The 25400-nt window shown below is 45.1% G+C and overlaps 1 protein-coding gene across 3 annotated transcripts in view; it reads right to left on the reverse strand.

Moving 5' to 3' along the window:
- The window catches only part of tiam2a (TIAM Rac1 associated GEF 2a), a 92407-nt gene that overhangs the window by 41949 nt on the left and 25058 nt on the right, over positions 1–25400 (reverse strand). For 2 of the 3 annotated variants that reach the window (XM_080042877.1, XM_080042876.1), the window contains exons 2-3: positions 6085–6182; positions 4036–5214 (exon numbers count right to left, since the gene is read on the reverse strand). In XM_080042877.1, coding sequence (XP_079899003.1) covers positions 4036–5208 — 1173 coding nt within the window. In that variant the 5' untranslated portion in view covers positions 5209–5214; positions 6085–6182. Of the gene's footprint in view, positions 1–4035; positions 5215–6084; positions 6183–10081; positions 10122–25400 lie in introns of those variants that run through there. The other variant, XM_080042878.1, reaches the window with a different exon arrangement.

Below are 25400 nucleotides of genomic sequence, written 5' to 3' on the forward strand. Positions count from 1 at the left end.
GTCGCATGTTCATTTGTTTAGACAGCGAGTAGAAGCGATATCAAGGATGCATAGTGACGAGGTAATATAATATTACATTTATATGGGACTATGTCAGATTAATAAAGGTAATATGACAATGGTGAAGCAGATTACACTTTGATTTAGTACGAAGTACTAATAATAACTATATAAAAATAGCGTTGTTTTCCCTGATTGTCTCGTTTGCTGTTACGGGTCATTTATGATCATCAGAGTAAAAAGTTGACTGTTTCATTAACATTTAAAAGCTCCTCGTAGGAGGTTTAAGGAAAAGGAAATCACTATTTTCACCCATATATGTACACATCCCTGTAAATAAAGCAGAGCTTACACTGGGACAGGAATCTAACTGTGCTCCCTTCAAAATACCCCAAGGTGCTGCAGTAGAGGAGGAGAAACTTTTTTTAAAGAAGCTAGTCAAACCACTTGGACCCACATCAAAGTCTGCATTACAGTCTTTAAATCTTCTGCTGGGATGAGAAAGTGGGACAAATTTCCTGTGATGGCACCTGGGAGGCTGGAACCCCCCCCCGGCTCAGACTATTCCGCGTCACTCGAGATCTGCTGTGGCTTCCCGATTCCCCAAATGAACACTTGATGGAATTGCACTCTTTCATGCCTGATGACAGCCTACCTACACTTGACTAGATTGCCGCATCGATTCTGCCCCTGGCAACACAGTGCAGTGCTCTCAACATGCAGACACACAGTGTGTGCCCTCATGCTGAAAGTTCACCCTCCTGTCCTTAGTTGTTACCGTGTCTCACTTAGCTTTGCCTATATGTTTCCATGCTATCCCTTTTGTTGATATTAAAAGGAAATATTTCAAACTTGCCCGAATCATCAGAATAAGACTGGAAAAGAACACTCAAAAGTAGAAAAAATTACTGAAAATGAAATAACAACAAGTAATCTCTAAATGGTTGCTGCAGGTTTTCTCCCATCCTGCCTGTAACCAGACAGCTCAGAGCTCATGTTTAACTTTAGGGCAGCAATGAACCGTTTGAACCCACTGTGTTCAGTTGAGGACAGCCTTTGTTTAACCATTAAGTCCACCTGCTACCATGAAACACACCATGTTTATATTGAACAGCCAGCTGTAGGAAAATGTGTTCTTAGGACAGGGTGGGTCTTTTTGAGCTTTCCCTAGTTTCCTCTAGTTAGCTTGAATATGTCCACCCTTGCACACACACACACACACACACACACACACACACACACACACACACACACACACACACACACACACACACACACACACACACACACACACACACACACACACACACACACACACACACACACACACACACACACACACACACAGTTACAAGCTGCTTTTCATTAAAAGCAGGTTCTTGGCCTTTGGCACCAGGGTTGCACTGTGAGCGAGCCCCTTGGAGATATATGGCGCAGAGCTTTCTTGCAGTCAACAAAATGGCCCCCGTAGGACAGAGGAAATTAATTCCCCAAGACTAGCTCGAAGCACCTCAGTGACTTAAAACGTGAGCTTGTTGCAGCCCATGTCAGAACCCCAGGCATCAATCACTGTAGTCGTTTATTCTTAGTACTATTTGTTTAAATTTTTCCAGATAAAACTGTCATTCTACAATGGAAATGTTGGTCTTCTAAGGGTATATCTCTAAAAACATAGAGCCAAGCTTGTTACGATTTATCACCAATAACTGGTGCTGGCAATGGATTTTATTCTAGTAACCACCACCCTCATTTATCTTGAGCATTTCTGCGGGTGAATACTGCCTTCTACCAGCTTTATTTCTGCATGACCAAACCTGAAGTAAATCTGTGAGTGTTAGGTCTGCCTCCTTAAACAGTCAAGCACCAACACATGGTGATAGATTAGCATGTCGTTATGGTTAACAGGAGATTTAGAGGCTGACATTACTTATGTAGTAATGTGTAAGCGAAGGCCGCGTGACACCTGAATGAATACTGTCAGTCTACTGAGTATTTGTCACTACAGGGCGGAGCGACAGTGTCAAGGCAAAGTATCTCATGTATTACACATAGCATTATAGCCTGTTTAAGCACAAGGAGAAGCTCACACATTCTTACCCTAGCAAGAAAACTGTCATTCTCAATACAATGATAGTTCTATTTTGGCCTTTGGTTTGTTGTCAGACCCAACTGACTGAACACCAATCCCTATTAGCAGATTTACTCTCTAAAGAGGGCGAGGGAAGCCCAGAAAAACTGCCCAACACAAGAAACCTAACAACCACAAGTCATTCATTAACATTAAGAGGGTGGGGTGGGGTTAAATCTTCAGCTAGGATTTAGTTTCACTCCAACAGAGCCTTTCAGAAGGCTTACAGCTAGTCTCTTGGCAGTGCACAAACAGTGTTCTTTAAGTTTGTACAAGGCAAAGCTAAAGGAATTAATGCAGAACAATGTCCTAATAGCCTCAAAGACAGAGAGGAACATGGGCCCATGCTCAGTTTGAACTAATTATCCATGTGAAATTAAATCTATTAAGAATGTAAGTCTTTTGCCCCGTTTACGCAGCGTTTAAGGGATTCCTGGGAGAGCGAAATAGGAGTAGAAATTTCAGATGATGCGTCTTCGCAGCATACACTCTTGCTCGATCAACTCATGGCACCAATGATTTCAATATAAGGTTGTACATCGGCTCCACTATTCACATGTCAAATTTTTAAAAAGTATTTAAAAAAATAAAATAATGTAAGTCTTTGTAGGATAGAAATCACATGTGATTTTTTGGAATCGTGCCCAGGCAACATGCAGACAAACTGTGGTTATTTCTAACCTCTCCTGTAACCCGTGCCTGTATGGAACATGTATCATTTTACTACTGGGAAATTGTATCAGCTGTCTGCTCTGTGTCTCACACGCTAGTGTTTCACGGTACCATCCAGCTGCAGTCCCACATTGCTATGCACTTCCATGAGCTGGGTTGTAAAGTTCAGAATCTTTACAAATTCAATGCAATTCTTCGGCTTTTGAACTCAACTTAGACTAAAACTATACTTAATACAATTCAGTTACATCAACGCCCTCACTGCCTACATTCATCTGACCGCAAACAATAGAGTTAAAAACAGCAACATGCGACAAGTACTGACTCAACAACTAATCACAACCAGGATGCAGAGATACTTCAGATGTACCCACCCAGATAAAGACATCAACGTATCGGTACATCAGCCCCAAACTTCTCTTGCCCGGAGGATCATCCATGTGTCTTGCATTGTTATAGGAAGTACCTCTCATCTTTGCTACATTCTCACATAAAACAGCAAGATCCAGCGCTGGCTAACTGACCAATTTCATTTTGTGCTGCCCCACTGTGCCCTGTCCTCAGACAGCTGGTGTGTTGGTGCCAAGGACCCGAGGACGATGGCCGTGCCAGGACCACCACTGTGGCTCATGATCAAATAAACACTGCCAGACAGGAAACGGTTTGTGCGTCGCTGTTACTGATACCTTCTCCTGTCTAATAAGCTGCTGCTCTAAGACCACAACAAGAGGTTGATACATTCATCTACTGGGTGTCTAAACTATGGCGACTACAAACACAACATCTATATTGTATTATATTCACATACCGGGTGGACAAGATCCCTCTGTGATCCCTGTGAGCAATAAAGAGGTGTAAATCGTCAATTAAAAGGCGGAGTCAGCAATTCTGGAGAACGCTTGTTGTCAAAATCACTTTATCAAAATCAGTGAATATCTCCTTATGATCCGCAAACTTTCCGTACTGTGTGTGTGGCTCTGCGCTGGGAAAAATTATGCTGTTAATACACAGCCTAGGCTCTGTAAACTGGAGTGTAGACAAAGGGTGTGTAAACAAAGTGGGCCGACCATAGCTAGCAACATAACAATTAACATAGCCTATGGCAGTGTATTAACACTCGATTTTTATTTCAGTGCACACACTCACTGATTTTCACAACAAGATTATGACACCACTGTTAATGAACAGCACGATACGAAAGATACATGATCCCCTAAAAACCTGTCCAAACATACCTGAGACCTCCTCTTCTTGCGGCTCAGGCTGCCCGTCCAGTCACTGAGGCGTCTGATGCGGTTTTTGATGGAGTCTTTCTTATGGAAGACAAAATATGATCCGGCCTGCTCCTGCTGCTGTCCCTGCTCAGGATAGTGGTCCAGACCTTCGCTCACGGTGTGGGCTTTGGGCCTGCGACAGGGCAGGGTGTATGAGGAGTACTGGCGGGCCTCGGGGCACTCTTCCTCAACTGGAACATCCAGGACACATGCAAGAGAGGCTCTGTGTTGCCTCTGGCCCAATGGAGGCTCCTGTAACTGGCAGGACAGGTCCCTGGCTGTGGGAAAGGTAACAGCAATTTGGGGGTTCTTGTAGAGGTCAGCAATGGACACAGGGGCACACTGTTCAGTGAAAGAGTCAAGGGGGTGTGTGGGGGAGTGGACTAGGGTCCGACTGGCAGAGCAGGGTTGATCCTGCTCACACAGCTCTGTGCTGGGGCCCCAGGGAGAGTCATACCAGGAGCCATCGGAGCTCAGTGAACTTCCCTTGCTGGTTCTGGCGGTGGAGGAGGTGGAGGCTGGTGGGGGCCCGCTGCAGTGGCCATCTTGCCTACTGCCACTAGAACCAGGCAGACTGGATGTGGAGGCAGACTCCAGGTTGGGAGAGAACTTGAGGAGTTGCACAGGACCGGAGGCTTCTTCAAGGAGAAGGGGATTGCCTGAAGTGTTGGTGAACTCCACCCTGAGACTGCCATCCTTCTTGATCACCACCCGTGGGCTGCTCTGTTCCTCTAGAGCCCCGTGCTCGTCACTGTCTCCATTCAGAGCCTGCCCGTTGAGCTCAGCCCCGTATGGATTTTCTCCGTATTCGTCGGACATGTGCCGCCTTCGTACACCACACCCAGGCGACCGATGCCACTGCTGTTCACCTGGGACGCCCCTGCTCCCCTTTGAGACATAGTCGTAGTGCCTGGTGGAGTAAGGCTGTCTGCTTTTAGGAGGAGACAGACAGCCCCGGCCGACGCACCGGGCCTTGTACCCTGAGCCCACTGGGGCACTTTTCCACCACGTGTGGGGCGACAGAGCGCTGTCTTTGGCTGAGCGGAACTTCATGCATGGTTTCGGTTTCCCAGGGAAGACCAGGCTGGTACCTTTGGGGCCCTGGATGCTATATTGGCTCTCTGAATTTCCCATAACTGCCTGGAGGAGAAAAAACAGAGACGCATGGGATTATGACACTGGACAATCCATGGTACATGATGTAAGCTCAGCAGAGACACAACATTGACTTATTATTAATAAACAATAATGACAACACTCCTATAAAACCACACCACACACACACGTAATCGTTTAGTTTTCAGTGGAGTATAACAGCTGAAGATCTAATATCTTCCTTATGCCTTAAAGAAAACAGCCATACGTAATTCCATCACATCTGGTCATTAACTTGTATGGTATACACCCACTCCCATTTTACTACATTCTTCCATTCTTTCTATAGAAAAGTCAGGTCAGATGAACAGGCTGAAGGCCGTCATGGTTGTTATGTGTGACAGAGGTCAAGACAATGAAAAATCACTTCCAGACTGTCCACAACAGGCTTACAGTCGTGACGGAGAGCCATGACCAGGCAGACATTACATTATCTGGCTGAAGCCAAAGCACATAAACTGTTGGGGCTGCATGTGACAGGACTGTATCTTCTGCCGTCTGTGATGTAATTACATAATAGGTTAAATACCTTTAACAGTCTTCAGGTAGCAGCACTGGATTAGGAACTAGAACAACTCTCTCTAAAACATATAGAAAGGATCTAACACCCTAGGCGAAGGTGCTATTAGAAAAAGTACCGGTTTAAATATGACCAAATACTGACCATTATAAAGAAGACCCAATATATTCAAAGTGGAAATAACATCCATATACAGTATAATTGTGTGCTTTGACCAAAAGAGAATTGACTGACTTGATGTGTATACCGGAGACACATTTTAAATGTTGTGTTTAAATAATCATGCACAACAATATTGACAACACAGGTGTGAAGGCCACAGTTCTAAGACTCACCTTCCGGAACGTCTCTTCTCAGATGGGAGCTCCTTGTTCACGAGGTTATCTCCGCCTCATTTCTCAAAATAAACGTCTTCCTTTGTCCCCAGGCTCATCTGAAAGACAGAGAGAGAAGTTGTACTTAGTGCTCAGTCTCTTTCAAAAGGACTGTAGTTGGCCACGTGTAATGAGCGCTGTGTTTGAGAACAGGTGTGCCAGAGTAGACCTAATCCCTAGCATTTAGGGGAGGACAGTGTTTAGTAGGCAGCACTTGTCTGCCAGTGCATTCAGCTGAAACAGCATCTGAGATTGTCTTACTTATGGTAGTTTGAGATTTTCTGTATTGAGGAAGGGGGGGCGGGGGGGGAGTATTGTTCAGCCAACATCCCGCAGATGAAAAGATCCCCCTGAAAGCTATGCAGCCCTAAAGTATCAATCACATCCAATTAAACTTCACTACCATCAACTTCCCATTAGTATCACATCAACCAAGTGTTGTACTACAGAACACAGTACAGTACAGTACTTTACTTTACAGTACAGCCACCCTGGCACTAAAGAATGACTAATTTGAAAATTCACTCCACCCCCCCAAAAAGTCTAACTTACCCCATCAGACATCCAAAACAAACATTAGTAGCATTTTTCCACCTCCCTGCAAGTAAATGACGTCGTCTTTGATCGGGGTTGGGAACGTTTTTGAAAGCCGGCAACAATTTACCCCTCTGTTTATTTTTAAACTCTGGAATCCTAGCTTGCTCCGTTTTTTCTTTTTCTTTTTTCTACTCGTCACTACTAAATTTGTCCAGGGGCAGGATCCAAAACCAGAAACGGCTGAGGAGCGCCCTTTGCTGAGGCACCGGGCATCTTCTGAGGAGCATTGCAAAACTTGTGTGCCTGTAATATAACCCACTTACTTGCATGTGGCTGACACTCCAGGAGGGCTTTCAAATAGTGCTAACGCCACTAAGCCCCGCAGCACACGTACAGCATGTGTAAGGTTACAGTGTAAACACCCCCCTGCCAGAAGCCCTAACCTTTGGGATTAAGTGATCTGCTGCATTAAGAGTTTATCGGCTCCTGCTCTGATGCACCTTGACGGTGAGGGGAGGTTAAATAGTGTGGGCTGACTGAGTTAATGGACTACAGAAAAAAAAAATTTGTTTAGTAAATAAAGTTCACAGGGAAATACCAGGGGACTGGAACATTTCATATGTAAAGCATAGGAGGCAGTAGATTATGAAGTTCATAGACAGGCCAAATATTTAGAATAATGCTACAAAAAAGAAAAATCAAACGTGAAATGACTCATTCTCTCAACTGCTTAGAGTGATAAAAGTGAAAATGAAAAAAATAAAAAAGAGAACTTACAAAGACAGTTCAAACAGAGCCAGAGACACGTAGGCCTGGTAATGAACTTGAACCACCAATCTGAGCTGTTAAGAGGATTAACCACATACTCACTTGCCGAATTCGTCATAAGTAAAAGGGCGAACGAGAGGAAGAAGATACTGAATACAAGCATATAACTAAGACATAATGGTATGGACCCTATAACCCTGAACCTACCTATCCAGGCTTCTTCCTGTCACTTGCACATAATAATTCCAGCTTTGTCATGCTTCTTGAACCAGGGGCATGGTTGACATGGACTCTATAGGCAAAGTACAGCCAACAATGCTTACAAGTGCATGGTCACCTGCACTCGACTGGTCCAACTATCAGTAGTTAAGGCCCATTCATTGGCCTAACAAAATGTGGGAAAACTGGCGTATTGTATTACACAATTCCACATTTCAGTTTGAGCATCAATAGTTTGCAATGACCTTGAAAGCAGAAGAATATTTTGGAGTTTGCATCTAGAGGCTAAAGTCATTTTAAAATGATCTACATGAATGGGAAACGACGAAACAATGCTCCCTGTAGAGTAAAGAACCGAGTAAGCAGCTGCCGACAACACTAGGAGTCAGCATAAAGCCGATTGTCGAACTTGTCAATGACGGCTTTCTTTCAATACAACGACTTTTCTTGCCACGTTTTCTTCTTCACACAGAGAAGGGTTGTGGGTATGAAAAGACTTAAGAGGCGTGCCAACACACCAACCTAAAAGACACACACGTTTGCCTTCTGCTGCGACTTGAACCGAAGTATTGTGCGACTGGTTTCGGGAGAACAACAAGACAAGTCTTCCTTTTAGCTGCAAAAACCAGTGCGCCCAGTTTGAACTCTCCCTCCCTCTTCCCCCTCACTCCTCTGTTCTCGTCAATAGGCCTACAGGCCATCTGCTTACAGGGCCAAGGGACCACTGCCACCCTTAAAGCTCCTCGACACACCCCATGACCTGGCATTCTTCTCGGGCTGCCCCTGGGTGACTCCCACCTAAGCTCCATGTTTAGTCTGGCACTGTGTTTGTCTTTGGGTCTGGAGCTCAGGGCGACCGTTGAGGAAGGTGCCACACCTCAAAGGAGGTATAAACACAGAAGGTACACGATGGCGGTGTGTTAAGGAAATGTCTTTGTTCTACCAACATGCATGTTTTGAATTGTATCTATAATCCCCCCCATCAACCTCACAAAAACATAGTCTTGAGAAGCATGTTTGAAATCCTGACCCTGGCCTCATGTCCTTGAATCTAAACTTGAGGAACAAAGCTGGAGGAAGGACCTATTGACACAGCAGTGTGAAACACACATATTCCCCTAGAGGACTGGGCCTCATCATAATGCTGATAACTGCAAGTGTTTTAACCTACTCTGCCATAGAACCTTGGGGATACAGCAATCTTACAGGACCTTTTCTATTGTTTCCTATAAGAGTGCTCTCAGTAAAGCAACAATAATGAAAAAAGGCTAACCTTACAGCACAAAGCTCGGTAAACATGATGTTCTGATGGGAGGTATGATAAACCAATGCAAAAAAAAATAGCCATTAGCCAGTAGCAAATACAATCTCATTCAAAATAATGCACAGTTTTATACTTTTTGATTGATTAGGCAGAGCTGTGAAGTAGGAACTATGAGGGCAGTTGTTGTTGGTCATGGCTGTTAACACAATCGCACTGCCTTTCTCCTGTCAAATCTCAGCCCATGGGACTTGTCTCTTATCACTTTCCTCTGGCGCTGGGACAACTGAGCTCTTAAAAGGCGCAGTGTGCTTAAACCTTCCCTCTTTTTGGACACGGCTTCAATTCAAACTTATGCAAAAATAACCCACAAGTTTCTTTCAATAGAAAAACAACAACAGGAGGCAAAGGAGAGTGGAAACTGAGCGGAGCCAAAGAGCAGGCCGTCTCCAGCTGTCATATGAAGCAGATTTGAAGTAATCTGTGGTTGTTTGCTTATGAGGAGAAATGTCCATCTATGAATCACTCGCTGAAAGCCCATATTACTGTGTGGTGGATTCAGCCAGAGCCACCGAACATCCATCACAGTGCTTGTTAAGTGTCTTTCGGACTTTTTCATTATACATTCAGAGGCTCTGCGCCTGGCACCCAACCAAAAAAAAATTGACATGGCAGTCTTCTGAAAGATTTATACACGTGTGTCACTGCCATTCTAGAGTGAAGCCAAGAAAATGAAAACGTTTTCCACTCTCTCCGACTGAGCGAGCGAACGAACAGCAACTTCAGCATGAGATACAAAGTTTAGACAAGGTGGTGGTAACTTTGTCGAGCTCTGATAGTCTCACGAGGCAGGCTGAAAATGCTGACAACCCTAAACACACAGCAGCACAAGTGATAACGGCTGAGATTGTAAAGGGTCACTTTGCTGTATCTTCATTTACCAAGCTACATTGTAGACAGGCTTATACAGCAAGGCGGGCCGTAACCTACAGATAAAAACTAAAAACACAATGTGCTTTCTAACAGATACAGCTGGAAACTAAACAGCAATCACACCCATGGTAACCCAACACCTGTGGACAATAGGAGAAAAACAATGCCGCTTCTTAATCCAGTAAATAGGAGGAACAAAGGGATAGAAAGATAAAACACAGACCCCAGAACATCCCTTACCTTGGTGGCCCAGGCTTTAATCTAAAAGCTCTTTGAAGAGCTTGCAAAGGAGAAATGTAGCGGGTGTTGTCTGAACACAAAGTGGATTCTCCCTGTGTAGGCTCGTTGAGTCTTAAAGCAGCACACACACACACACACACACACACAGACACACCGCATTTGACTCACACACACCCAGACACACTTGAGGCCACGTGGAAACTCCCTCCCGACATCGCAGCAGCAGCGAATCACAATCCTCCCGGGGGGGTAACCCTGGGTAACGGAGCGTCAAGAGGAAAAAGTTGGGAAAGCCGGGAGGAAAAAGTGAAAAGTTCTCAACAGAAGAGCTCTCTCAGAAATTAGCGCGATGCGCGATGATGTGTTATAGCCCTCGTCCATTTAGAGTTGTCCACTGCAAAAGAAGGCTCTATCCACTACTGCTTCCACTGTGTTGTTTTTCCTATATCCTGCTTTTCCGTTGGCCAGGAGGTGGATGCAGGGCTTGTTACAGCCAAGGGCGGTTTTTTCCAAAGCCGTTTGAGGGGATTGGGCCAGACGAGCTGGCGTAAGTGCTGCCTGGGAGGCAGTGGGGAGGGCGCAATGACTGGAGCGCTTGTCTGACCCTAAATACCACAATGACCCCGGGAGGAGGCAAAGGAGGCAGCCAGCTAACTAACTAATAGGCCTTTCACACCAAAATGAACCAAGAGTCAGTTCCAGGCTGGTGTTGGGGTCAGTTCAAAACTGGTTACAGCCTTATCCCAGTTATGAACCGGTTGGTTTCACATCGACCGGAGACAGCCATGGAGCCGGCAAGAGAGCAACGTCATGACGTCACTGTAAACGTGTGTGTACGTCACCCGACGCCGCTGCTCTTGTGGCTAACGCTAAAGCTACCGCTAGCTTTAAGCGCAACAACAGCGGCGAATACGTCTTATTTTTACACTTGTTGGCTCTCGCTTTGCTTTCTTAAGCAAACAGGACCCATACAGCGTATTCTCGCCGGTCAATTTGATGGCTACGTTCGGTAATTATGTTATGTTTACGTCTCGTAGTAGCGGTGTTTTTAAATATGGCGGGCATGAGGTTTGAGTTGCTCTGGTTGGTCAGGATAATCCCTCCCCCAACCGTTCGCGCAAGCAGTTCTTATCAAACCCTGCTCAATCCTGGGGTATGAGTTCCCCCGGTTTTTACGGCCCGGAGCAGGCTCTCTGGCGGTGTGAAACCAAAACACTGGCTCTAACTCCGAACTAGCCCAGAACTAGCGCCGATTTTGCGGCGGTGTGAAAGGCCTATAACAGAAAACGAGAGTGTGTGTATGTTGATATGCACGAGTGACTGTGGGCCAGAGAATAAAAAAGAAAGTTAAGGAAGTGAAAACAGGGGGTTGGTGAGAAAAAGAGCGGGAGCAAGCTGGGAATCACATAGAAGAAAAAATACAAATTATTGACGAGGCTAAACTATTGCAAGGTTTCTAAGGGCTAAATGTGTATCTCATTTGGATTAAAAAAATGCAAGAAAGAAAATGAGTCAACAACCTTTCCCCGCAATTACAACTTCTGAAGTGCAACGGAGAGTGTTGTGACTAAGCCTGGTCCCGGCGGCGACAGACTGGAGACCGCCGTCGGTCTAAAAATGCACACATGCCCTCCATTTGTCTATGGATCACATAACTGTGGTCACATAGTCAAACTGGACCCATTCAGAGAGCCACCACACCAGAAACACATCACAACGTCAGAAGTGGATGAGGAGCACCAGACTATTCTCTTAACTGACCTCACCCCCTCCTCCCCAAACTCTCTCTCTCTCTCTCTCTCTCTCTCTCTCTCTCTCAAGCTAGTTGTTTATTCCAGAGAACCAGAATGAGGATGTGTTCAGGGACATATCACACCACTACTACAAATAGAAAATAAACATATGCATCGATGAAACTAGAATGCTCAATCGGGTTCTTCTCTAGAAATACATCTGGGCCTGAATAGCTATTGAAAGTCACCATCACGCCACGCTGTTGTGAGCAGCTGTGGAATAGTCTTCCATCAGCCTGCTGCTTGACATAGAGACATCAGCCCCGGGACACAATATTAGCAGCATTCACCGGCGGCTGGGGCTAAACAACATTGTTAACAACACAATAGTCCCCGTGGCCAACACTGAGCTCCTCTCAAAGCCCTTTGTCCGGCTATGGATGGAGGCAGCTAAAAGGTTGGTCAACAAACACGCTGAAAAGAGTGAGGCAATGGGAGAGAAGGAGAAGGCAGGGAGGACGGATGCTGTGATGCATATTCATGCAGAGCAGGTGCTGGAGTCATATTCCACAAGGCAAAATGGTCCGACCCCTTAATTAAGATCAATTAAGGCCCCAATAAGCTCTCCAGAGCCAAATTAAATCCCTCCATATCCAAGCTCCGGGCAACTCATTTATGCACACAACCCAACCAAAGTTCTATTCACATGTCATAAACCACTGAACTAAAGCCGAACTCTGTAATGGAAACTAAAGGTCAAATCGCCCTCCATCATCATAATTACCAACACTGCTGTGTCATTCTTCCTGTGTACCTCAAACACATCTATTTAACAGGTTCACACATGAAGGGAACGGGGCATGCTACTGTTGTTAATGTGGTTTGTAAGAGCTTAACAGAAGAGCTTTATGTTTTTTAAAGAGAAATCAAAGCATTAAATAGAGAGAGAGAGCAACTTAACATGTATCCAGCTCACTGACTGCAGTTTATCTCCGACTTATCCCATTTACGTGTAAACAGAGGAGGTAGACACTTTAATTTCACGTGTAAAGTATGCGTTTTATGGTTAACACAAATGATGCCCCATCAATCTCAAGGATTACCAGCAGTAATCCATCTGTGATGAAAAACTCACAGTGGTCGAGTGACGGGGCCGGGCTGACGGATAGAGTGGAGACGGATAGTCGGGGGAGAGTCAATGGGAGAAATATGAGTTTTCAGTCAGCATGATAATATTTCTTGTCTCCGGTCCTAACAGCATGACGGAGCCACTCTCATAGCTGGAGGCCCGTTTATGGGTTTGATGCCATTGATTATCCTGCTCACTGGAGACCGCAGTCTGTGGCAATTTGTGAACAAAACGTCCTTTGGGATGGAATAAATTGATGTTAATTGCTCATTTTAGCAAAGATTAGTACACACTGCCTCGCCCAGAAACATGCATTCAAAGACCAAGGATGTAGAAATGCATTAGCAATTATAACTAGACGTGCGGAGGACTTGGGGAGGGGAGTTAGGGGGGGTGACTGAAGGAATTTACTTCAGATGGGATGCTTTAAGGCAGGGTGAAAGGTCAAGTCTTTTGTTTGGTGGTAGGCATCCACCATCGCACCAACTTCACCTCCAACTTTTGGGGTTTGGAGGAATCCAAAAACTTTCTCCAGCTTTTTTTTATATATAAAAAGAAAGAAATGCCTTGATAGAAACTCTCACACACGCTTCAAGAGGTGTTCCTTTAACCAAAGTTTTTGTGTTTTCCCCAAAAATAGTGAAAAACAAAAAATACAAGAGTTCAAATTGTTTAGTGACATTCAAATCAGAGGTTATCCAACGCATTATTCATCTTCTATTCATCCTTTTCCATCTCCTCATCCCTCTGTCCCATACAGTGAAATCTCTATTTTCTGCCTGCCTCCTCTGCTGTCAGCTCAGTTCATTTTCCTACAGATTGGAACTCCTTACAGACAAGGCAAACCTAAACACAGAGGGAGTTTGACGCGACTTCAAATTAGGCTGGACGTGCCGGCGCTAACAAAAGAGGGTTGATGCGTGCCTGTCTGTGCGTGGAGTTGGTGTGTGTGTGTGTATGAGAGGACATCGCCAGAGGGTGTCTGTGACTGTGTACAAATCTAAAATGAGAAAAGTGGTGCAAACATCTTTCGATGGCTTTGTTTAGAGACACTGACTGGGAACATCCTCAAGAGGGTGTTAGAACCCATCTGCTGCCTGATAGTGTGACCGTGTTTGAACGTGTGTGCGCTTCCATATTGTGCATGTTTTGCATGGCATTCGGACAAAAAGGTGCAGTGTATGTGCGTGTGTGAGATGCAGCAAACAGCTGGAAGATCGCAGGTGCAAATCAGCTTTCCATCAGTTTCTCTGCTAATTAAGCAGCTTAATGGACAGGAAGAGAAGGTCATTTTTGAGGGATAAAATCTGGGAGTGGAAAAAGGCACAGACGCGTACAAGCACAAAGCATGTCCTCAGACTGAAATCTAGCTACCGGTACTCTAGCTCCCAATTAAGTCTGACTGATAAAACCAAAATGTAGCTGGATTGATTTTCTGGTGCAGTCAATAGACACAGACACAGACACAGATATAGACACACACACACACACACACATCTGGACTGCCGTTATAGCATAGCCAGACCTTTGAGAGCCCCCTGTCTCCCAGCTATACAATTGTACAGAAAATGCCTGGAGGTGATGGAAAAAAGGAATAGAATGAGTGACAGGCGGTGCATACGAAACCATAGGGTCAGATAAAGGACCACCGAGGCTCCTGGGAAAACAAGCACACACCCTGCCCTGTCCTGCCCAGGAAGACAGGGCAAAAGACCAACACCTTCCTCACACAAAGGCGAACAAGAAATACCTAATTATCTCCCTGCAGATAAGAGACGGGGAAAGAAAAGTGCCTTTGAGGCTGAGAAAAGGGAAACAAGAATGACAACATTAGTCGTTACCCTTCAGGAAAGGTGAGTTTCAATCCCCTGGATCATCAATACAAGACAAAACCTTTTTGCCACATCTCACAGTGACTTTGTATATTTTTGCGCATGCGAGTGCAAACACACGAGCATAATACACGTGCATTAAGTCCTTTCACAAACTGTATAATCTCCACTGGAAGTGACTGTGGCTGTCCTTTGAGCGCTGCGGTGTAATCCGTCAAACGCACCACGGTGTGAGCTCTAGTGATTAATACGATCAGCCCCGCGAATCACTCACTCATTACCATTCCCGTACCACTGTAGTGTGTGTACTGCGGTGGTCCTGCGAGACACACTCCAGGCTCCCTGAGGTGATCCATCAGAGATCATTGACCAATGCAGTGCGATATCAGTCACACAAGAGCCGGCTGCTAGAGGTCACAGCGAATCACCAGAGGTTTCAGAGGGAAACAATGAGGTGCTGGAGATTCAAGGGGCCGGGAGCAGGTAAAAAGAGTGCATGTGCTGTAATCGATGATGGCCTCGTACAGAAAGCCACACACATTCAAAACCACAAAACGTACACACGCGCGCTGCATCAATCACTGGACTCACAGGAAACACCTATCGCATGCAGCCGAAATCAATTCATCTGTGATTTGGAAAAGGACAAAGCGTATCGATCAAAGTGCCCCAGACGTGAACTAGCATGATAAGAAGCTGTGACTTCGACTAAAAAATGACACGCGGCGGCTGGTAAACACAGCTCTATCTGGGGTAGTAGGGCAAACAACCAAGCCTGGCTTTTGTCCCAGCAGACAGACAGACACACACTCACACACACAAACTAGACATACACCTGCTAAATTGGCATAATGCTGCTGCAGAGGAGGGGCCAAAACAGTCTTCATCCAGATGCTCTGTAGGCATATATGTGTGTGTGCCAGTGTGTGTGTGTGTGTGGTTCCTAGTCCCATCCATCACTGCCACAGACGTGCGTTAATCCCTCTCTGCATTCTTGAGGAGCTCCGACGCCAAAGAGTTTGCCCTTGTGGCCCTCCCCCCCCAGCCTGGGTGTAGAGCACCAGTCACAGCCCCCCAGGAGCAACTTTTGCCCCGCTGCAATTCTAAAACTTCCTTCAGAAATCTGTTGGCACTGTTCAGGCTTATGGATCACTGCTAGCATGTGATTTAAGCCTGGAAAAGCCAGAGGACAGGTTGATGCTAATGGATATGGTAATTCTAATGTTATCTCCCTATGCCAAGGCCGGCCATATGTTCCTGGTAAACTAGCGCTCCAACTGGCAGCGCCTCTCCTTTTATAGTCTATTAGGGGGCCAAAGTGTAGATCACAGTCAGGCCAAACAGAACATGAATCACTCAAGTTGCTGTGATCAAATTCATGAGCACCATTCTCTCATGATGGCATGGGTTAGGAGACCAGCTGAAAGAACACACATGGAAACGGGCCAATGAAAATGGTAAGTAGGTGAGAAATCTGAAATTAGGCAATAACTGGTTCATTGTACTTGTTGGTACAAGCTCAGCACTTTCCCCCGCCGTCTATGCATCACAGTCATGTCTCTAAAAGCTGTAAAACTGTGACAAACTGACAGGCGAAAGCCACAACGTTGATTTAAGTCTATTAATGGTGGTAAGTCTAGTCTGGGCCCGTCTGGTCGGTCGCATCATCTTGGTCAAGGTTAAGAAAGACAACAAAGGAGCTTATGCTTAGCTAGCCATTAAGGGGACATTTTCTGAGGCAATTACAGCCCACATTAAAGTGTTTTTCTTTTATCACCACTTGCAGGTCTGAATGAATGCCTCCGTTAAGTGCTCACTGCAATGTGGTGGCAGATCGGAGTATGGCCCATGAGATAATCAAGCAGCGATCATCTTGCTTTTCCTGTACAACATTTCTCACTTGATCCATTTCATCCTGCATCATTTTAAATGACTGACACTTGTGAAATTGAAACATAAACAAGCACAATTATCCTTCTCTACCACAATGCAGGATTGACTTGTTTAAAACTAATTTAACAACTGCATTGGTAGGACCTTTTTTATGCAGTGGCAAATCCGAACCAAAACACAAATGCATGATACAACCGTTTCTGTTTGTTGCGTCAATGAATTTCGTGCCTCGCCAGTAAAGGGTTTAAGTATTCTCCTCACACTGTAGCGCCTGTGTGAGACACGCATACATCTTTGTGTGTAGCAGGGCCGAGTGGAGCCAGGCCACCGGCAGTATAGATGGACCGATAAAGCAGTGGGGTTTGTCAGCATCAGGTCGGGGACCTACATCAGAGCCCTGTAAACACAGGAAAACATAGTCTGGACGGCTAAAGAAACCCTCCACCAGGTGAAATCACTGCTGTTTATACATATCCTACTGTTCCCTGGAGCCTCCGTGCATGCGTGTTTACATAAGTGCTGTGGATAATTGTCCTTAAACACTCAGTGCAGTCTCTAAAAAATAGTAGTATACCACTTAGAGAACAGCTTTGGTAAACACAGCTCTGAGCTCAGGGGAGAGGAGAGCAGCACATGTAAATCTCCACACAAAGTCACCATCATCTGATGCAAAGCTCCTCACAGCTACTAGATCTCTACAGAACATGGCTGTGGAGTAACTAATATTCTCTGCTGAGATGGCCGTTGATCAAAAGGTGGTTATGTTCCCGAGGCAATGAACAGGTTATGAAAAAAGGCCGGCCGAGTGCAATCTCGCTTTTACAGCAAAGCACCTCCTGTTGTCATTAACCAAAACTATTTGGTTTATTGCTGCTTCAAGCACAGCTGGCCAAAAATTTACAGTATATTATCTGCTGATGGCCACAGCAGACTTTACAGCACAGATAAGATAAGGGAAATCTGGGCTAGACGTTCTGAATGCCTGAGGCGTTTCTGTTTATACAGAAGGCTCTTGAATATCTGCATAAGATGTACAGTCAAAGCTAAACCTTTATTTGTAAAGGTGTGTCATTTCATTAAAGCTAATCCACTTTATAAACCAGAACACAGATTTAGATCCATCTTGACAGCAAACTACCACACCTGGTTGTCTTAAAACCACTAGCGGCTGTTAGCGTCAAGCAGTGGAAAGCAGTGAAGTGTACTGGGAGAAACAGGGCCACACCGGACACATTGTTCAGAGGAGGGCTCAATTCTCACAAACAAGTTTAGCACCTGTGGTGAGTTTGCGTTAATGACAATTTTGCATGTCTCCTTACCTCTCTTCCAGCAGATGTTATACGCCGCACAACCCATGGCCTAGTTTCTGTCACTTAACTGTGTCATAGGTTAACATGCAATTGTCTGGCGTATGTAGAATGTTGTGTGAAACCAGTTTGAAGGGTATTTGCTTGGTAATGCATGTGAGCGTTTCTGCTTAAGTGTGACATGTGTGCCTTTGTCTCTGACTCCTTTTCAGTTCAAGTAGAAACACATTTTCGGGGGCAGGGATTCTCAAAAGGAGCCAAAATGGCAAAGGTGAGATTAGATTTCACCGTTGAATTATCACAAGAAATTAGCCGGGAGCCGTTATCGACCTATAATCCCCAACAGGTGCTTGGCCAAGCACTCGAGCAGCTCTGTGTTTGAGTGGGAAAGTTAAATAAACGCGACAACAAAGACTGACCTGTGCCACGGCTGCAGGAAAAACTCCTAAACCAGTTTCTCTAGTCACGCGGATGCAGACGCACGTGAGCTAATTCGATAGCCTCAGAAAAGTCACAGACAAATCTTCGCAAAACAAACTCCTTTGTCCGGCACTGTAAAGCCTTTTCACTGAGGAATGTGCTCCATAAAAGACCGATAACACAGACACAAGCCAATGCGGGCACCGAATGGCAACCCATCTACGGGGCAGGGCAAGACTGAGGCTAAGCGCTAGCAGCTGCGCCACATGTGCACCGCTTTTACCCGACATGATTAAATTAAGGCCCCTGCCAAACTCATTATTATCTCATCCATACGGGGAGGGCTCGAGAAAGTCAATGAGGGCCGCGCTCATCGTGCAGTCGTCATGCACAGTTCCCAGAAACACAACAAGAACTTGCACATGATTACAGACTGTAAATCAACAGCCCATCCAAAAGCGGACTGCCTTCTTTTTTCACTCTTTAAAAAAATTATAGGGCCGTCCTTAATTTTTATTCTATAAAGTAAATTCCTCAAGCAATCGAGTTACTGCTCGCGGGCAGATGTGACAGCCCCGGTGATGTCCCATAGGACGGGCCGGTGGAAGGGACAGGCAGATGCTTCGACCAGCAGAGGTCACGGAAGGTCAAGCGGTTTCCATTATGAGAAGACAAGGGTGGTATTTATTCACAGCCTTCTCCTCCCGAGCATGGGGAGGGCTTAGGAGGGAATAGAGATGGACACTTAACCCTTGAGGCAAGCGGCTAACTACAAACCATCCACTGTTACTCCCATTAGTTTTGGAGATACGGATATGGTTCCACCCACTGAAGGGAAGGGAAGGATACAAAGAAAAGAAAGAAGAAAAGTAGCCGGAGAAAGCGGGAAATTCACAGATTGTCCGACTCAATAGAACACGCTGCAACCCAGGCTAGATAACAACAAAGGAATAGGGAACGGGTTGTTCTGACAATGCACCACTGCCAAGTTCTCATGCACTGCCAACCACTTTAAACAGCAATAACGACCACAGAGGCATACAGAGGTTTAAGCGATCTAACCTGATTCGACTTGTCTGCACGGTCTGTTTTGTCTCAGACTATACATCAAAGTGGCTGTGATGTGCCCCTTCTTACAGCATGTAGAAGATGATACTAAACTTTTTATCAACATTTTTCAAACTATGTGTGAATGTATCTTGGCCTTGGGCTCCTGCGGCTAGCCAAGGACGTACTGCACGGCTTGCCAAATAGCCCAGACGATATGGATGCTGGTAAAACATCGGAAAGAATGAGAACAGTCTTACAGCTTGTTAAAATACTTGTTGGCTTAGAAAAAAAGCCGGTGGCAATGTATGATAGCATGATTAGCAAAAGCAGCAGGCATGTCTGGGACCAAACATGAGCACTTATACACAAACCCCCTCGGACGGACGGACGGACGGACGGACGGACGGACGGACGGACGGACGGACACACACACACACACACACACACACACACACACACACTTCGAAAGCTGCCCACTTAATAATAGCCTCCTCCCTCCGAGGCCACACTTACGGGCCAATTAAGGGCTGTGCATGTAAATGACTTTCCAAAAAAGTTGAACTATATTAATTTATGTTTTTCACTTCGCAATTCAAAAATCCCCCGCTACAGAATAAACTAGCATGATTCAGGATAAACAGGGAAAAAACACAGAGAGAAATGATACATGGTTCTAATAATACAACATGACCATGTAGATACAGCCTTCTCTTTGCTCCTTCAACTGTAAAGCTCATCATCTTAACTGTCAGGAAACCCCAGTTCCTGGCATTTCTCAACATTGTTATTATTAGTTTAAGCCCGGGCATGCCAGTAGGAACTGATCCACTGTATAATATTGTTATTAGTATAAAAAAAGGCAACCACAAGTTTCCAGTGAGGCCGATTTCTCCACGCGAGCAGACCACAGGGCTTGCCGCTGGAGACAGAACCACCCGCTAAGGGCGCACACACAAAATTACTAGTGTGGAGTGGGATGGGCGCCTAAAGAGACAAGAACGGTTTTCAGAATAGCTTCATGAAAAATATCAGTTATTAAAGTCATTCTTTTACATTTAATATCTTCGCCAGGCATGGAACAGACGTTTCGGACTGAGGATATTGGCAAATCCCTGATAAAGTGTCATGCCGTATCCAAGCCTGAGCACAGACCCCTAGGGCAAATAAAGTGAAATGAAGCTTTCTACTAGTACTCCTTTGTATTGACAGAGAAGATGAATTGCAATAACTTAGACACCAAAGTGCATCCAGTGCATGTCAGCGGGCTGAATGACACGACATCAGCCACCTATTAGTCACTAGTCAGGGCGTGCTCCATGGATCACTACCCTCATGAGACTGTGAATAAATGATTTCACCTTCCAAAAGGGGGAAATGATTTATAATGAATGACTTCACCGCTGTACGCATTCACTTTACACCAGATCCTGTCACATGCAAGGCAAATATTAATGAGTTTATAAAGGGGAGGTTGTTGGATGTAGAAATAGGCAACATCCCTGAAGGAGGCGTTTTGTTTTTACTTTGATATCCTGGCAGAAGGATTCCTTCCATGAAAGCATAATAAATGGAGATCAAAACTTTCACCCAGTTAATCCATGCACAGATACTACATCAACATGATGGTGATCAAGGCTATAAGAGTGTAACAGAACTCTTGTTATTCAGCTCGAAAGAATGCAAGCAGAAAAGCTACTCTACAACATGTGTGCCGCAGTGGCCCCCACATACTTCAGAAGTGACTTTTTCTCACACACACACACACACACACACACACACACACACACACACACACACACACACACACACACACACACACACACACACACACACACACACACACACACGCACGATATGCACATCCCTTGTAGTTTTGAGTCATACGTTCCCCCTTTACCACAGAGAGCCAGTCTAAACTGTAGACACTGAGCGCTCACACATCATCCACATTTCAGGGAGATCCATCTGGAAAAGCCAACAATGGCCCTGTTGAGTGGATTAAACCACGAGGGAGCTTTGAGGGGTTGAGTGAGACGACCCATATCGTCCCAGCCATGGCATGAAGTCTCATGGGTGGGACACAGAGAGAGGTGGGGTCATGAAGTGTAACCCAAAGGCCTAGTCATGACCATCTGAAGGCTGCTTACATTTTGCTATATCTAAAATATTCAGACCTTTTCTGCCCTATTTGCTTTAACAATTACATCTAGAAATCCATGGATTTGGTCAGATGTACCCCTTTAAATGGGAATATTACAACAGTTTGGGAGATACACTTTGGGATTGAAGTTAGATGAGAGGATTGATTCCATTCTAATATCAGTCTGGATTTAAAGTCGGAGCCAGGAGACTGTTAAATTAGCTCCGCATTAAGAGTCTCCTCACCAGCACCTTTAATACTAACTGTATTGTGGCTCAGCCCCTCTAAAAGATTGCAGCAGTAGTGCTTGGACAGGGGCACCAAGTAGTAGTGTATAAGCAGTTCACTTTCTTGGCTCTACCACCTCTCATAACATTACGGATAGAGCTGCAGACAAATTGGAGTCAGCATCTCCAATGACAGTTGAATGTCAGATACCATTAATAGCCTCGGGTATCCCCTTTACACACAAAACTGTGATTCCTTCCATATATTCAGTAACATTGCACTGACTGTAGGACTGACATAATGTATCTCCTAAAAAAAGGAGTCTGAAATCTCTGAAAAAGGGTTCCTCTACTCATCACTGATTTTATACAAGGCTTGCTAGGTAGAAAAGTTCAGAAAATCCTTTGCACCTGCGACCCATCAACTGTGAAAACCACCCAAGCTGTCGAGTGTTAGCCAGGCAGTGTTAGCAGGTTGTTTGTCGTGGATCAGAGAGAGCGAACCCCTGGGTTGAACAGCTCTCACGTAACAGTGGAGCAGAGATCATGTCTTGGCGCTAGCAGAGCAGAGAAAAGTGAAGTTGGCAATTCTGAGGAAACCCAAGTCGACCATAGTGAGAAATGGAGAAGGGCTAGTCAATCTTTGGGCGTCCAGAGGGTGCCGTTAAAATAAGCAAGGCCACACGCATGCTGTCCTACTGCAGCCTGGCCAAAACACCACTTGGCTTCCCGTACTAAACTGAAGGTGAGATATTATACCATTTCGAGGCTATTGGAAAAAAGCTTAGACTTCAGAAACTGATCTAATGTCCCTACGGCCACTCAGTACATTTAAATCATGACTTATATGGTTAGTCCCACTGAAATCGTACTTATAAAATGCATGTCAACATGTTAGTCCGACTACAATCGTATCAAATCGAAATTTCTCAAACTTGAGCTAACACACCCAGATAATGCGATTGGGAGTCTACTCATGCATGACTACCTTTAATCAGACAGTAACTAGCTCTTCTGTGACATAATAGGTCAACTGAATTGGGTTCAATACGAACATGCATAAAGCTGCTAAAAGGGGGTATATTGTCCACCTATTATAGCGGTAGTAGGACTAGGTATAATAGTAGCTCCACTTAACTGTGCATGTAAATGTACTGACTGTTTCTTTACTCTTATCTTTACATGCTTTATATGGAGTTCCTTCGCATATCCTTTTCATTCTGATAGCTGAGGCCTGTAAGCCAAATAAGCCTTGACAACGATATCGCTCGAGGAAACAGGTTATTTGGATACATTTACCTCTTCGGAGAAAAGGATTTTCAAGAAAAGCTTTAATTGAGCGTGTTCACTGAGTGGATGCCAAGATTGCCAGTGACCTAAAGCAATCAGGACCCTGTCTTTGTTTACACGGGCCGGACGCCAAATGACTGAACCAACATGACAAGACCTGAAGACTTAGGAGTGGAGAAAGGAGCTTATCTTTCTCAGAGATCAAACCACCAACTGCTAAACCGAGGACGGGGGGGAAGGAGTGCTAATGAGCCTGAAAATGTTTCTCGACATAACACGAAACAACGGCCTGCCAGAGACCCACCGATGCACTTCACGTCTGTCACAAAGCCCAGGAAACTGTGCAGATAAGGGCACGTCATGCTCCACACAGTTCAGTGGAGCGAGCTACTGAGCAAGCAAAAGAAGGGAAACAAACATCAATAGCTTGTAAGACTGCTAAGTTATGGAAATGGTGTAGTGCAATGATTGATATATAGATGCTAAAAGGTGGACTATGATGAATGGACTATCAGATGCATTTGGATCCATGTGTGGCCGGTGATGGATTTGTGCACATCACAACATTATTTTCCCATCTGCCCTTTTTGTGATACTAAGCTGTATCATCTTTAGGAAGATTCATATCGGGATGGGATACTGATTAGGCTATGGTGCTGCAGAAATTAGTTATGTTAATTGCGATCTAATACAATTAATACCATGCAGTTCAAAGAGATGAACACAGATTTGATTATCCAGGGAATGATTATGGATAGTGGAATCAATCGCCCAGCTTGAGGTGCTGTACAAAACACATCAGAAGGGGATGGGCTTCCGAGCTTTCATCAAAAAACAATAAGAGAGTCAATCTCCACCCACTGATGAGCAGGTGGGATGTGTTGGGAGTAAATGTGTACCCAGAATGTGCTCCATCCATCATGGGGGTCAACGCAAGACACATGGTGCCAACTGAACATCCAAGCACCGAGCACTTTGGCCTGCAGCACCAGCTGTGTTTGCCTTTCCAATAGGGCAAAGACAGTAAGTAAGACCTTATGGCTACTGGGCCGAGGCAGGGCAGATCAATCACAATTTCTTTTGTCACAAGGATTGACCTGTAAGCAGGCTTAGAGCCAATCGGAGGGGGGTGCAGTATTGGCTATTTCCATACAAAGAGGGCTGTTGAATGCCCGAAGAATGAGCCAGCACGTGCCATCTTTTGAAGAAGGTACCAGAAACACTATTGCACAGAGCAGAGACATGATGCAACTTGACAGATTCCAGCTTGAATTCATAATCAAAAGGTTCAAATAGTGCTTTACACACACACAGCAGCAATGCGCTGAAATAATATCCTTTGAGCATAAAAGATCACACAACCAGCAACAGAGTTCTCTGTAGCAGCAAGCATTGTCAAGATATCAATTCTGATGCGCAGATCAATACACCGGCAAATAGCTTCTGTAGCCAACAGTCCTTATCTTCACCATTTCGTTGTTCATACATTTTGATAATAAAACTACAAACTAGTGCATGGATTGTAAATCACTCGGTTGGGTTTGAAAGTGCTGAGACAGCACCTATTCCAGACTGACATATTGTATGTTGTCTGATGAGCTTACAGGGAATTACATGCACTGCTACTCAATTGATGCAATGGGGGCTTCTTGCCTCTTGTACACTGTCCATCAATACACAACCATCAATAAAAGATTGGTAATGGCATGTCTTGCAGTTATTTCTTTGGGCGAATGAAGGTCTTGATCACAGGTGAAGTCATCTTTCACTGTTTCAGAGCCAGCGCGCTCCCTTCTTTACCCACAGCAAACCCCAATCACCTGCACGGTAACTCTTAATTTGCTACCTCGTCTGACACAGTGTTAAAGCACCCGCCACCAGTTAATCTTCATTTTCTTTCCAAATCCTACAGGCCATTATTTAGCAGGTGACCCAGCAGGGAAGGGGGGGGGGGTCAATTTAGAACTATGCATTAATCTCCACAAATGGCTGGGGGGTTGTGGAGTGGTTGTTAAGGGGAGCATGAACGGGTGCATCGGTTCATCAGCTGGATGAGACCATGTCGCTCTGCTGCACTGGACAGAAGGTTCCCATTTGTGCAACAGTGCAGGGGAACTCATGTTGGAGTAGATACAAAAAGTGCAGCTGACTGAACAATTCATTCAAAGTGGATGTGTGTGTGTGTGTGTGTGTGTGTGTGTGTGTGTGTGTGTGTGTGTGTGTGTGTGTGTGTGTGTGTGTGTGTGTGTGTGTGTGTGTGTGTGTGTGTGTGTGTGTGTGTGTGTGTGTGTGTGTGTG

The sequence above is a fragment of the Ammodytes marinus genome, assembly GCF_949987685.1.
Source record: "Ammodytes marinus genome assembly, chromosome: 15".
NCBI classification, from domain to species: domain Eukaryota; kingdom Metazoa; phylum Chordata; class Actinopteri; order Uranoscopiformes; family Ammodytidae; genus Ammodytes; species Ammodytes marinus.